Source organism: Mixophyes fleayi, chromosome 1, assembly GCF_038048845.1.
Source record: "Mixophyes fleayi isolate aMixFle1 chromosome 1, aMixFle1.hap1, whole genome shotgun sequence".
NCBI lineage: Eukaryota > Metazoa > Chordata > Amphibia > Anura > Limnodynastidae > Mixophyes > Mixophyes fleayi.
In genome coordinates, this window is record NC_134402.1 from 75,037,026 (window position 1) to 75,052,884 (window position 15,859).

The 15,859-nt window shown below is 38.3% G+C and overlaps 1 protein-coding gene across 2 annotated transcripts in view; it reads left to right on the forward strand.

Annotated features, from left to right (window-relative positions):
• PDLIM3 (PDZ and LIM domain 3) overlaps positions 1–14,190 on the forward strand; it is a 48,743-nt gene extending 34,553 nt beyond the window's left edge. Inside the window, exons 4-8 of one of the 2 annotated variants that reach the window (XM_075196868.1) lie at positions 3,824–3,891; positions 5,936–6,199; positions 11,234–11,364; positions 11,586–11,694; positions 12,641–14,190. In XM_075196868.1, coding sequence (XP_075052969.1) covers positions 3,824–3,891; positions 5,936–6,199; positions 11,234–11,364; positions 11,586–11,694; positions 12,641–12,830 — 762 coding nt within the window. In that variant the 3' untranslated portion in view covers positions 12,831–14,190. Of the gene's footprint in view, positions 1–1,810; positions 1,999–3,823; positions 3,892–5,935; positions 6,200–11,233; positions 11,365–11,585; positions 11,695–12,640 lie in introns of both variants that reach the window. The other variant, XM_075196878.1, reaches the window with a different exon arrangement.
• The last annotated feature ends 1,669 nt before the right edge of the window (positions 14,191–15,859 follow it).

Consider the following 15,859-nt stretch of genomic DNA (forward strand, 5'->3'; position numbering starts at 1 on the left):
ATATTTGAATTTACAGACTCCACATGGAAAAGATTTGAATGGACAAAGTGATCACTGAACGGATACCTGCATTTCAATCTTTTTCAGTTAGGTTGAGAGACGTTTCCACTTGATCAAATGCTTTCTGAATTAAATCCTTTGCTATTTGGTGCAGGGGAAAACCTCAAAAAGGTACTTCTGATCTGCATTGGAGGTTGATTAATTCATCTCAATAGATTTATATATGTGTACCTCTACATTAAATAGCCTGGACTATGAATTTCTCCTGATTCACTCCTAGAGGGTTCATCCAAATCATCTAAGGAGTCCATTTCTGATTGGAAACCCGTCTTCTCTAACTTCACACTTGTGTGGGGACTTGTTCTCCTCACCCCCTAGATCCACTTTAGGCTCACTCCATGATAGCATGTAATTCCTCTTTAATCACAAATGATTTAGTCATCAGGGCTATCAATTCCTTAAATTGCCCAAATGCTGCTGGCCTGTAATTTCTGTCTTTCCTCCACAGGCTCTATAAGAGTGCTGATATCGGAAGAATATTACTAAACAGCTAACTATCTACAATGCAGAACATTAAGAACCCCTAACTTACTTAGGATGGTTATTCTTCATCTGTTTGGGGTTGAAATCGGACTCCATTCTGCTAGCAATGCTCTTGTGCTACATTTATCAATGGTGCTGTCATGTAACAGGGATAGGTGCTGTAGCAATTCCGAGGTTCTGCTGCCTAATCCTTTATATTGGTGTCCTTTAATCTTAGATGCAGTGTGCACCCATGCGCAAAATACCAGCGTTGGCGCACACACACTCCATTTTTAAAATTTGAACTTTTAAATATCTATCTACTCCTTGCACTGCATTTACTACTAAATATAGCAACTAGCAGTGTCCAGCTCTCCTCCTTGGCTTACACCACTGCGGTACATCACAGGGACATTGCAAAGCAGGTAAGGTAAGGACAGGTAAGCCCCTACACACTAAAAACAACAAACTCCTAACTGTCCTCTCTAACATCAGTTAGAGACAGGAAAGACACAGAGAAAAAGGAGGAAATTTCCTGTCTCTATCTAAAGATAGAAGGGACTAACCCCATTGCAATGGCTGCCATGGAGGTGGGAAAGGGCATTTTTAATTTTCTTACCAGAACTTCAAGGAAATTATTTTTTAAGGGACAAATATAAAGAAAAAGTAAAAAAAAAAGCATTTAAGTAGTTATCCACCATCATGTAAGTATATCAGTAGTAAATGTCACACTTAAATATCGATCTCTCTGCATAATTTTTTTTTTCTAATATAATCACCTTACTTGCTCTCACCATTTTTTATACAGAGTCCATATCTCGTTTATATTAGTTTCCAAATAAGTTGTGTGCAGCAAGCCATGCCAGACAGAATTAATTCATGCGCCGTGCAAAATGCTTGTTGACATTCCAAGTAATAATATTAACTGCAACAGCAGTGAGATTATCAAATAGTGTGATATGGCGATTTAATGTTGCATTTTGGAATATAAAGCCCTTGGCTTGCAAAGGAAAAAGAGCAGTTCCAGCTGCTACAATTTTGGAAAATGGTCATAACATTGTATAGATGACTACATATTAAAACATCTTTTGGGCAATTTCACACACCACTCATGCATTTTTTACAGTGGTGGATATCTTTTAAAGGGAAGTAGATGAATTATAAAACAATTTAATAAGTGGATTCAGTGCTTCATAACTGTCATGTGTGAAATATAATCAGTGTGGCCTGCTTGTGTGTTTAATCCGCATGAACTGCAGTTTGGTGTGTTTTATCCAAATGTATACAGGAGTTCAAGCCTATTGGTACAGCTCATAACAGAAAAGCACAACCATTTGTAGCAGGAGCAAACATTGGTGACAAAAAACAGGTAGTGAGTTCTTCCTATAATACCCCAATTGGGCTGTACTCATCCGGCAACATTAAAGATGCTTTCCATGGACAGATGAGGGGCCTTATTCCAAATGCTGATCAAATGTAAGTAGTTTACATGTTGCGTGCAAGAGTTTTCAATGCATGGAAAACTAACTGATATATTGAAAAGAATAACATGTCATGTCTTATTTTGTGTTATATTTACTGAAATGCAGGCCGGGATTCTAAAACTATCATAATTGAGGGACTTAGAGTGGTATCTGTAAACCAGGCAGTGAAATGTATGCAGAAGATTGTACAAGAGAAAGGAAGAGACTAATATATACAATCCATACGACACACTGTTTACTTTTTACCTATTGCTACATCTGGAAAATTGGGAATCACAAAACAATCATTAAACTGTGTGCTCTCAGTGATAATAAAATTTACTAATCAGCAACTGAAGAATGTCTTACTGTGCTGTTAGTACCATGTATTTTTTTCAGACCTAGTCATCAAGGTTTCACTTATGCATTTTGTCATTAATGAACAATTTCCATTACATTTCCCATAAAGAAACTGTTATGACTTGTATGGTGTGATTATTATCTAATGCTGAAAAAGTATTTTTACGGAAGTTTGGTGTCAGCACAGAAGATTTAGGCTAATTTCACGCAAAACTGAAAATTCAGGTGGAAGAAGAATGCATAAATTGAACACTATGGCAGACCCAGGGCCGTCTCTTCCATAGGGCACGATGGGCAGGTGCCCGGGAGCCCTGCAGCCCAGGGGGCCCGTCAGAGGCAGCTAAAAAAAAAAGTTCCTGAAATAAAGAAGAAGAAAATACTTACCTTGCTCTCAGCTGGCAATCCGGCCCCCAGGGCTGCAGGGCCCATATATATAATCTTTTTTTTTTATTTTTATATATATATATATATATAGGGGCCCCAGTGCACTGCTTTGCCCGGGGGGCCCAAATGTTGTTAAGAGGGCCCTGGGCAGACCATTACTTATCCGCAGTCTGCCAGGCTCCTCAATGCAGCCCTACTTGCATTCCTACTTGCTGCTGTCACTGTGTTAGTGTATAACCTACAAAATTTTCTGTTTCAGTCGACATTTAGTTTAAGAACAATCTGCATAATTCAACTGTAGATATTGAATTAAAAAGTATTTTCGCTTTAAATAAACCCTGTACTAAAGCTATCTCTATTTAGTAGGATCATGGCACACACATATTGGGCACATTTTACAGTTTGACGAACGTCCAACTCTCAGGCACAAAACAAACATGAAATCCCTGTGCCTGCAAAAAAATAACAAAATAACAAAACACAGGCCCCTCCCCCTAAGGGAAATTGGACCCATGGTGACTACAATAAGGCTCAACCCAACTCCTATGGCCGATGGGGATTGGGGTAAGAAGTGAAAGTGTAGAGGAAAAAAATACTTTACTATATAGCAGTTATGAGTGAACTACAATATATCAATACAATCTATGAATTTAACCAATGATACAATGAATGATATTCATAGCTCATTTGGGGTCTATACTCGAGTATCCAATTAGAGCTGCCTATATGTGAGTGCTGGAAATCTGCTAAATACAGTACATAGTGGAGGATTTATTGTGAAGAGATGTGAATAAGTTTAGGGGACATTTAAAGTGGAAAAACACTTTAAAGCCAATGCCTTCCTAGACAGATACACCTAATCATTAAACAAACATCTTGTTTGTGCTATTGAGAGAAAAGTTATATTTATACTTGGAAACTTCAAATATATACATTTTTAGATTTTATTCTTATAAACTGTTTCTAATTTTTTTCCTGTAGTTCAATGATATGTTGGCTAATTAAAATAAATCCATCACAGTGAAATAATGAAGGTATTGTACTCTCTTATATAGCTTACATTTGATTTATACCAAACATTTTTTGTCCTACAGGATTTGGGATACTTTGAACACAAGCATAATATCAGGCCTAAGCCTTTCATACTTCCAGGCAGAAGCAGGTTATAATAATAGTAACTATGCCTGTCGTATGCATGTTGAGAGAGTTCATTGTAGCACCAATAACAAATGTACTGAATCAAACACAGGTGCATGTACAGAATTTAACAGATGGGATAACAACTTTGCCTTTCATCAAAATATTTATATTGTATGTAATACATAATTACCAATACTAAATAGAGTATAGAGCAAAAATTGCATAGTGTATACATCCTGCCCTAGAAAAATCTACAAATCTTACTGCTCTGATAATGAGTCAGTATAACTGCCTGTGCAGAGATATAAATGGCAGAGGTTTTTTTCATATTTTAAACAATATTTCTGGTCTAGAGTAGGGAACCCAGGCCCTATAACTAACCCCCAATCAAGCGCATGCCGATGCAAAATATAAAACAGTTGGTCAGTTCAAATACTGTAATTGTAAAAATATAAAAAGCACATTGCTAAAAAAAACAACAATCCTAAATTTATACACTATTATAGATCACTTCACAGAAACATGACTAAAATTTACCACGGCTATTACTGTAAGAGTGCATGAATAATTCAAATCTAGGATAATGCATGTATATACACCGATCAGCCACAAGAATAAAACCACCTGCCTAATATTGTGTAGGTCCCCCTCGTGCTGCCAAAACAGCTCTGACTCGTCGAGGCATGGACTGCACAAGACCTCTGAAGGTGTCTTGTGGTATCTGGCAACAAGAATGTAGCAGCAGATCCTTTAAATGCTGTAAGTTGCAAGTTGAGGCCTCCATGGCTCAGACTTGTTTTACCAGCACATCCCACAGATGCTCGATCTGATTAAGAGCTGGTGAATTTGGAGGCCAAGTCAAAATTTTGAACCCTTTGTCATGTTCATCAAATCATTTCAGAACGATTTTTTATAGTCTGGGCACATCATCCTGCTGAAAGAGGCCACTGCCATCAGGGAATATCATTGCCAAGGTTTCCCAGCAGAACATTGCCCCAAACATCATACTGCCTCCCCCTGCTTGCCTTCTTTCCATAGTGCATCCCCGGTGCCATCTCTTCCCCAGGTAAACGAAACACACACACACACACACCCGTCCACTTGATGTAAAAGAAAATGTGATTCATCAGTCAAGGCCACCACCATCTTCTATTGCTCCATGGGCCAGTTCTGGTGCTCACGTGTCCATTGTAGACCCTTTTGGCGGTGGACAGGGGTCAGCATGTGCACTATGTGTTCTTGCATTTTTCTATCATAGCCAGAATGAACTTTTTCAGCAATTTGTGCTACAGAAACTCTTCTGTGGGATTGGACCAGACGGGCTAGCCTCCACTCACGCGCGCTTCAATAAGCCTTGGGCGCCCATGACCCTGTCACTGGTTGTCCTTCCTTGGACCACTTTTGGTAGGTACGAACCACTGCATACAGAGAACACCCCACAAGACCTGATATTTGGTGATGCTCTGACCCAGTCGTCTAGCTATCACAATTTGCCCCTTGCCAAAGTCAATCAAATCCGTACGCTTGCCCATTTTTCCTGCTTCCAACACATCAACTTCAAGAACGGACTGTTCACTTACTGCCTAATATATCCGACCCCTTTACAGGTGCCATTGCAACAAGATAATTAATGTTATTCATTACACTTGTCAGTGGTTTTAATGTTGAGACTGATTGGTGTAGAGTGCAACTATTAAACACAAGATTATATTGTTTTTCTTGGCATAACAAGTTCTACAAATTCAAGATTTAATACAATGTTCCATTGATCTGCATGCTCAACAGAAAACCAACAATGCAAAAAAAAACATAACTATAACAGTTATTGGAATATCTATATATCAGCTTTACTAGATCGGCCTTCATCCCACTTATTAACATAGATTTTGTTTGCATGGCTTGGAATATGTTCTAGCTAATTACACTTTTTCACCAATTACAATAATTTCCATTACCTACTACTAATTGCATGTTTATACATTTTGACTACACCTTGGATAATACCTCTGCACTTATTCATTATTTCACTACTTCCACCTTTCTATTTCACGGGCTGTTTAACACAGTGGAAGCAGCACTCCCTCAGGCTTTGACCCTGGCAGTGGACGCAGTACCCCTTCTACAGCGAGCACTGTTGGCACTATAGATCCTGGTGAGCTGAAAGCTGCCTCTAGAATTGCACCTAACATTCCCTTGGAAATGGAGCTCCCTGGTGTGAAGATTGTCCATGCTCAATTCAATACCCCGATGCAACTATACTCTGATGACAATATTATGGAGAGTCTACAGGGACAGGTTTCTACCATATTAGGGGAGAAGCAACAGATGAGGTACTTAGTATGCAAATGACTCACTTTGTATCTGATTTTGCTATGCGGAATACTTAAAGAGATACAATAAAAAATACTTGGTGGATTCACTAATCAAGGTATAGTGATGTCACTGTAAATATATCTGACATGCTATGATTTGCCGATTGAGCTATATATACCTAGCAACTTGATGTGGTTTTTGCTGTTTTCAATGGGGGATATTGCATTTTACCTTTACTTAAAAATTTAACAGGGAAAGATCATATTACTATTTCTTGAATTATACCTGCATGGTTCATAAATTGTCCTATCCAGCTGGGTCCTAGAATTTACATACTGACTCCTGAATTACGCATTATCTACCTCTATTAGTATGATTTAAGTGTAATTATTAGTCATGCAAGAAAATTGCATAATTTACGATTTAAAATAAAAAATATGAATCTATATATCAGAGAATAATAGTTACCATGGCTGAAAACATGCAGAAAACCACCATCTGCAAATAGTTTCTAATAAATAGAAGCAGGAATTTGCAGCACTGTAAAACAATACAGGTGGATTCATTATTAGACAAGACTTGAATACAAGAGCTGTCAGTCACTCAAGGAGCTGGGTGGAAGTTTCACATTAAAAATGAATGTACTCTTAAAAAGGTTATGAGAGATCAATGCAGAATAAGCTGGCAAGTGTACAGAGAAGACATTATTATTGTTATTCTAGCTACTTCAATCTGTACTCCATTTTAAAAAGGGAATGGTAGTTCCACACACTGCAATAAAAGATGACCAAATCAAGCCAGTCTTGGCTTTCTAGCCAGTCCTAAGTTAAATTAAAACATGAATCAATCTGAATTATAACAGAGTAATTGCTATGCTATTTAACTGGGTTGAGTCATACCTGCAGAAAGCTTTTAAATACCAGCAATAACATATATTACTCACCCATGAAATCACATAGCATAAGTTGGGAGTGGAGCTACAACAAGGGTTTTGTCACAAAATACATTTAAAAAAACTAGAAATTATTGGGCTCTACTGTGCTTTTTTGTTAGATGTATAACAAGTTTTTTAATCCAAAATAATATTTCTGATGAGTGCGGAGGATCAATGGTGCTATTGATAACTCATATTGCTGTCATGAAAGAAAATCAGTCCAATACATGGAACTGATAAGGGTATTTGGGAACTCTAGTCCAACTCTGGTCTGCTATAATAAGAACATTCAGAGCAGTAAACAACCAAGGACTTCAACTCTACATTAATGCCGATATAGATAATAGTTTACAGTGTCAACAGTGTGATGTACTGCTTGTCTTATAAATCTGATAGCAGATCACAATGATCTTATAGCCAACTATAGCCGGTTAAAAACTGCAAGACATAAGTCAAAGACAGTCAAATTTCATTTATAATTGAAAATCCTTTAAGTCAGGGTTCAAAACAATGTGAATATAGCTGTTCCTGACACCGTGCAACACTCTCACACGCCTCCAGATTAGTCTACTCACGACTGATCATCTGGACTGCCTGAGAAGGAACAAAACAAACTCATTAGCAACAAGGTCAGCACATATGTAGCTAGGGACAAGAAATGCTAATTTGCTAAGGACACTAGCACCAGTTCTGACACGTAAAAGGCATATGAATAGGCAATCTCAGTGAACTTGGCAGTCCTCCTTAACTACTGACGTCACCTGCAGGTTAAGGGTGACAATGCAAAGCCGCAAAATATATACTTTGTTTTACTGCACATGGAATTTAAAATAAAATATAGCACACCCCCTGGAAATGCAGCCCAGTTAGAGTGGGCCACTTCTCTAGATAATCCTCTTAAATACCTGCTGTAGTTTCCGAAAGACTGGTGCAAAAATATATGCTTATGAAAATCAGTGCTACTCACTTTCACAACAACAGTGTGAGCAACAAGCACTATATAGACAAAGAAATTGTGATTACAAGAAGTGCGACAATGATGAAATGGAGACTTACGAGAAAACACTCAAAGCACATTTCCGACGAGTCTCCATGCAGACTGCTATAAAGTACGAAGATACAGCATGCCGCCACTTCATTTGTAAGTCATCAAACAAAGCCACATGGACATTTTTAAATTTAAAGCGGCAACGGCAGGACCTGGTAACTCTACCATTTAATCTAACCCTTACATTAAATGCTAGAGTGGCCGGGTCCTGCCTTGCTCACGCTGTTGTCGGGAAACGTGCCCAACCCATCAAAAAGACAATCATAACATATCTTAAATTTGTTTAAAAAAAACAACAAATTAAATTAATGATCATAAACAATTCAAATATAAAGAATGGATGAACACTATCAAACTACTTGAATGAGTTTACCCAGTTTATTGTCTTGTATGTGTTTGAGTTACCATTATGTTGAAATAATAATATAATGCCATACTCCTCTTTGAATAGAAATGTCCCTTAAAAATATTAAGAGGAGAATTTTCCTGAGAGAAAAACACTATCTGCGTCATTTGGTCTTGGGGACTGTGATGATTATGTAGTATATCTAATGACTGATTGTTATTTTCTGTTGAATTCATGTATGGCAATGTGAATATTTATGTAAATTTCTAAGGTAATCTCAACGTGTGCTTTGCTAGATGACATGAGTTTGAATTTATGCAAGTGTCATTAATCTGTTGAAAATAGCCAGACCAGGGAGAGATAGGCATCTGAGGAGTTTGAAGCCCACCAAAGTTGTAAACCATCTAGCCACGCAGAATGAGCAAAGGTGGGAAATCAGGTCCTGTGAACATTCCCGATCTCAGGATATTACTAGCTCACGTCGAAAGCCGTGTGACATTTGGGAGATCAATCTGTCCTTATTGACAGCTAAACTCCAAAGGTGGGGGGTGAGAGCTATGTGGAAAAAAGTTTAAAATATTCTGCCTTAGACAATAATGTGTGCATTTTATGAGGGGGTCTATCAAGACTGAAATGTCCCATTTCCTCAATTGTGTTCCCTCACACACCAGGTCTTAACTAGTAAGTAGGGACTCTGATTTTATTTCCTTTTTTATTTTCTGAAACTTATTTGTGCAAATATATTGTATGTCTTGTTATTATTTTTTCTAATTAAGCCTTGGAAACATTTTTCAGATTAAATAAATTTAATCTAGTGTATTCTCCGTGATTCTGTCAGGCACCGTCCCCGCTGTTCTTCCACTCGGCGGGGACTGACGCCTGTCTCTTCCGCTCAGCCTGGTCTGTTGCTTGGCAACAGGAATGCCGTGCCCCCCAGCTCCGTCGGGCGCATGCGCCCAGCTCAGTCCCGTTGCTAGGCAACGGGACACTAGTCTCGGCACACAAGTGCCTGATTCCCCCAATCACTGCCACTTCCTGCCTCCTATTTAAACCTGGCTTTGGCACCATTAGGGTGCCATGTAACAGGTTATCTGCCTCTAGCTTCTCTGTGTTTTGCTCCTCTATTTGTGACCCGGCTTCCTCAACCATTCGTCGGATTCTGCCTCCCTGTTGTGACCCGGCTTGCTGACCATCCTCCTTTCTGTGTGCCCACTGTGTTCCTGCGACCTTGGCTAGTTTTGATGATTCTCCTGGATTCTCCCTTTGTACCACGCATACCGACTGGCTTGACACGGACCATTTGACCCTTCTTTCACTACACCGGCAACTGACTAATAGGACCGCGACCTGCGTACCCTGTGCAGCGAAGTCCAAACCTCCTTGCGGGGGTCCCTGGTGAAAACCAGGGGTACATTAGACTCTGCACCTATTAGCTCAGTAGCGCTAATACCGGTTAGTGTTCCTCTCTATTCGGGCCTGACAGATTCTTTGTGAATTTACGAAGTCCAGGGAGGCTCATGCTACATGTGTATATGATTTAAGTGTGAAACATTAATAAGTGGTTCTGGTGAACGTAAGGACACCATAATAAATCCTTCATAGTGGCAAAAAAGGTGTACTCATTTCTAAGTCACTAAGGTGTTGCCAGTCACGGCCAGCTGTTCAGATTGCTGTATCTGGGACAGGCTGGGTGTTCGTGACAAACTACAGGCTGGGGGTTCATGACAAACTGGTTGGCAGCTTGGTGGGATTGATAATATTTTTCTATTTATCATAAGAACTTAAATGAATTAGTAGTGTGTGATTCTAGAGAGAGTCAACATCCTAATTGACCGGAAATGTTTCCAAGGCTTAATTACAAAAATTAATAACACATACAATATACTTGCACAAATAAGTTTCAGAATATAAAACGGGAAATAAAATCAGAGTCACTACTTACTAGTTAAGATCTATTGTGTGAGGGAACACAATTGAGGAAATGGGACATTTCAGTCTTGATAGACCCCATCATGAAAATGCACACGGTATTGTCTAAGGCAGAAGATTTTAAACCTTTTTTCCACATAGCTCTCGTCTCCCCCCCCCTCCTCTCCCCTCCCACCTTTGGAGTTTTGCTGTCAATAAGGACAGATTGATCTCCCAAATGTCACAGGGCTTTCAAAGTGAGTTAGGTATGTCCTGAGATCGGGAATGTTCACAGGACCTGATTTCCCACCTTTGCTCGTTCTACTTGGCTAGATGGTTTACATCTTTTGGGGATTCAAACTCCTCAGATGCCTATCTCTCCCTGGTCAGGCTATTTTCATCAGATTAATGACACTTGCATAAGTTCAAACTCATGTCATCTAGCAAAGCGCACATTGTGATTACATTACAAGGTTACATAAAATATTCACATTGTCATACATGAATTCAACAGAAAATAAGTCATTAGATATACTACATAATCGTCACAGGGGCAATGGAGATGGCTGTTAAAGTGACTAGGGTGGTGTTAAATTATGCTTTGTGCTATGATTGTGTGGTTGTTATGGCGATGGTGCTGACAAGAGGGGTGTCTTACATAAAACCACAGCAAAGTAAGTTGTTAGACAAGACAATGCAACATGTGTTCTAGCTCAACTACTGCATGCCTAAGAGTAGCCTGCAATGAATGTTATGGATGAGAATAATGCAAAGAAAATATACACTGAATAATGTTTTTGTCTCCTTTTCTTCAGTGATCCAATACCGGCCTCTGTGCCTCAGTCAGATGTATACAGGCTCCTTCATGATGACACAGAACATGAAAGTAAACCAAGGCAGTCTGGCTCATTCAGGGTACTGCAGGACATGGTTGACGATGATTCTGGTTAGTATTCACATTTGAATTTTCTGCCAGTCAAAGAAAAAGGGAAGCATATAATCATGGCTTGTGGGATACAAAGAATCCAAATCTCCATAAAAAAAACTATTATTATAGCCCTATCAGTGGTCCACAAAATGCTGGTTGATTTACAAGTCATTTAATTAAGTGTGGGTGGGAGATTTCTATAAATCTATAGGAAGCACTGATATGTGTTCATGTTTTAGACCGCCCTGTAGGTATCAGAAGTGTTAGAGCTCCAGTCTCCAAACCCAATGCAGGAGCTTCAGCTGTGCAGAAGGTCCCCCTATGCGACAGATGTGGGAACGGAATAGTGTAAGTATGGCTATAGTTCATAAGAATGTTTAAGCCAGTAGATTAATAAGTATGCATAGCATGCATAGCTGAGCTCAGGATTATCCAACTGCTAGAATGCAGCTTCCATGACTTTCATGCATTAAACCGCATCAAGGATGAAAACATTTAATAATCCACATATGATCCATCCAGCACACCTCACAAAAACGTTCGCCAACAATGATCTTATAGCATGCAAAAGGGTGCATGTATACCCCAGGCATATATTTATGTTAGTAAAAGTATGCTGTGTGCCGCAAGTATGGACTTGCGGCACACATCAAGGCGAAAGCATACAGTTTGAGATATGAAAAATATAGTATCTATAGTCAGTGGGCCTGATTCATTAAGGAAAGTTAAGCAAAAAATTGAGTAAGCTTTCCTACTCAAGTTTTCTGCACAAAACCATGTTGCAATGCAAGAGGTACAAATTAGTTTATTATTTTGCACATAAGGAAAATACTGTCTGTTTTATCATGTAGCAGACACATACTTGATAGCTTATTTGTACACTGAATTTAAAACTGATTTAGGACATGCCCTACCCCAAATATAAATCTGCCAGCACATATTAAATTTACCTCCCCCTCCAATGCAACATGGTTTTGCCTTACTTACTTGCTTTTGCTTAACTTTCCTTAATGAATCAGGCCCATTATGTGTAGTAGTAATAATCGGGAGCACAAAACGGCAATAATGTGAACCATGTCCTTATTATTAACTTACGGCCTAATCTACTTTGCTTTCATTATGGTCATGCAAAACATACTTATCTGGTACTAAACCCTTGTGTCTATTGATGCAATATGGTTTTAGCCAGTAAAAGTAGCCAGATATGTATTTTATGCCATAGAGAATATTATGCATATCAGCCAAGTGGTGTTTAAAAAAATAAATATCTCACTTCTTGTATTACTGAATACAGAGGCACTGTGGTGAAGGCTCGGGACAAGTTCCGTCACCCTGACTGCTTTGTTTGTGAAGACTGCAACCTGAACCTGAAACAGAAAGGATACTTCTTTGTGGAGGGCCAACTGTATTGTGAAGCCCATGCGAGAGCACGCACAAGACCACCAGAGGGATACGATGCTGTCACTGTCTACCAAAAGGCTTAAATGCGGTCAGCTTCAAACATAAGACTTAAAGCTGCAAGAAGTTGCATCATTTACGAATAATAAAAGGGCTTTACATACGTACATTAGCTTCCAGGTAGTATGAAATTGGAAAATTCATCAACAATTTAAAAACGGAAACCCCTACCTTGAAAATAAATCCACTGACACATCCTAAAGCAATCAGGGTTTTCGCAAGGAATATGGTTTTTTTAAAATGTATTTAAAATTATCTTTTAAAATTTAGTAAACAAGTACTTTTGAAAAAGCTGTTCTTCACAGATTAGAGCTTAAATGTACATTTTATGGCACATGAAACCACTGAGCTTTAACTCAAACACAACAACTAGAAACATAATTTTGTTTATTGTTCTTGCAGAATGTGCTTTTCACAATAACAGCTTGCTTTGCAAAGATTATACATTTATGAAACATTTTACTAAATGAAAGAAAATAATGCAATAGCATATAAAACACTAAGGGGTATATTCAATTGACGGCAGGATCGCCGAAAATCCCGCGCTCCAAAAATATTACCCTTAATACGGTAATATCTCGCTGGATCCAGCGAGTAAATTACCATATTAACGGTTTTCCCCGCGCAGGATTACCGTAATAACGGTAATATTTTTGAAACGCGGGATTTTCGGCGATCCCGCCGTCAATTGAATATGCCCCTAAAGCTTGAATAATTATCAGCACAAATTAGCACAATGCTAAAGTTTAGATAATAGAGTATAAAGAAGGACATTTCTGAAAATGGTGCACAGTAAAAGAAAGCTAAACACATAGCAAACAGTCATATTAATATACATTTTTCTAGTAAATGTTAGAAAATTAAAGCAATCTGTTTACGTCACCTTTTTCCATAAATGTCATTCACAAAACTATAAGATAACTTCTGTGACATATGCCGTCACTTCAGCACATAGTGTGCATGGCAATTGCACTGTCAATGACAAAGTCGAGCAGACTGCATACAATATTTTACTCTCTTTGTTATTATTTCCACAGTCCACAAGTAACCAGAAACAATACAGCTGGAAATACCTAAACGCTGGAAATTGTTAGACATATTTATTACAATTAGCATTTTTAAGTTTACTAATAACTCTGAGCTATAATAATATCTGCAATTTGTAAGACTCATGGCACATGGTACAGTGCCTTCAGACTGCAATTTATGCTCGAGAAAGTTTGTGCTGGTTTGTTAGGCTTTGAAACATGTAAACTGATACATCAGAATTAACAATTATCCTGTTAAAATAGTCTTTTTTAGTCACATGGCAGTTTATATTGAATGTGTCTCTTTTGTTACATAATGCAAAATAAAAAAGTAAAAAAAAAAAAAGACTGACTAAAAGTTATGTGTATATATAAACAACAAACTATTGTCAGTGAACATTTGGAGCTTGAAGAAAAGGCAGATAACATTATGCAACATTGATATGAAAGAGTAGTAAATGTACAGTTCCATGGACATCATATTTGTATGAATTATTTGTAAAGCTATATATATCAGTGGCGCACGCAGGGGGGGTTTCTAAGTCTCCAGAAACCCCCCCCCCCTGCGCTAACTAAATGGCCACTATAGCGGCACTGTCTTATACAGCAGCCGCGGCGCTGTGAAAGAAGCGTCCGCGACGGTGTATACAGTACCTCCGTGGCGCTTCTTTGACAGCGCTGCGGCTGCTGTATAAGACAGCGCTGCCTAAACGGAGCTGCTGCGCATGCGCAGTAGCTCTCGCGCGGGTTTTTTTTTTTTGGGGGGGGGGGGAACCGCCCCCCGACAATCCTCCGTGCGCCCCTGTATATAGGGGGCATGTGTTCTACCTTGGTCTATAAAGAATGTTTGAGACTAGTTTTTGTTATACAGGATTTCTTCAGAATTTGGAGCACCATGGCTGAAATATACAAAGTTTAATATTACCCCTGTCCTTCACAATGTCTCTGGCATTTCTCTTCTCAGTAAATCGATTACACAGTGCACCTCACCCTGTGTTTATGACCAGATCAGGCTTATTTAATAAAGCTTAAACAGAATGTACATTGCACCAGGTAGACTCTATTCCTCCTTATTTATTCATTATCAAATTGATCATTTATTATATTGACTATACCTTTCATAAGCATTGGAGGAGAGGTGCACCCACAAATACAAATCAATAGACTCAAAATGGAAAGAGAAAGAGGGAAAATGTGTTTTAAGGGCACTCACAACCTAAACTGTAATACTTCTAGAATAGAAGTTTTTTAGCTATATAAACAATATTCTAAAAAAACTAAAAGCTAAAAAACTTCTACTGGAATTGTGAAGCTTAATAAAGCCTATTATACATCCTATATATTGAATCTCTCTCTATACACAGTATAAACATCTATAAAAAATACCTGCCCTGATATTATTAAAGTAGCAGAGAACTATATTAAGAGTATTCATCTTTTTAGGAATTCATATTGTCTCAAAATAAAATTAAGAGTAAAGCGGCGCACAAGGGCAGTGTTGAACGGTCATTTTTAACAGGGTTCATACCTTCATCAACATATACTCATTATTTCCTTTTTTTAATATTTCGCTAATAAATGTAATTTTTGTTTCTTAAAGGACTATGCAATTCTGAAAATAACTATTATATTTTAATGCATATCAATAAAGTTTAGAAGTATTACAGTTTAGGTTGTGAGTGCCCTTAAAACACTTTTTCCTCCTTTCTCTTTCCAATTTCAGTTTATTTAATAAAGCACCAGAAAAGTTAAGTTCAAATATGCTCATAGCAGCTAGCACATTTCAGCAACTACCGATTTAGGAGCTGCATAAGAATGCTAAATATCCTAGGCGCTTAACATAGTGTTTTATTTTCAATGCTACTTATTCAATTGCCCATAAATGTTTCACTCTTTGTGACATTATTGAGGCTTTTATGCAAAGATGCTAAACACCATGGAGTGTATGTAGGCACAAAAAGGAAAATCATTCCTCCATATTTTGTTCCTCTCTGTCACCCAGGGTCATGCCAGGTTGAGGAACTGGG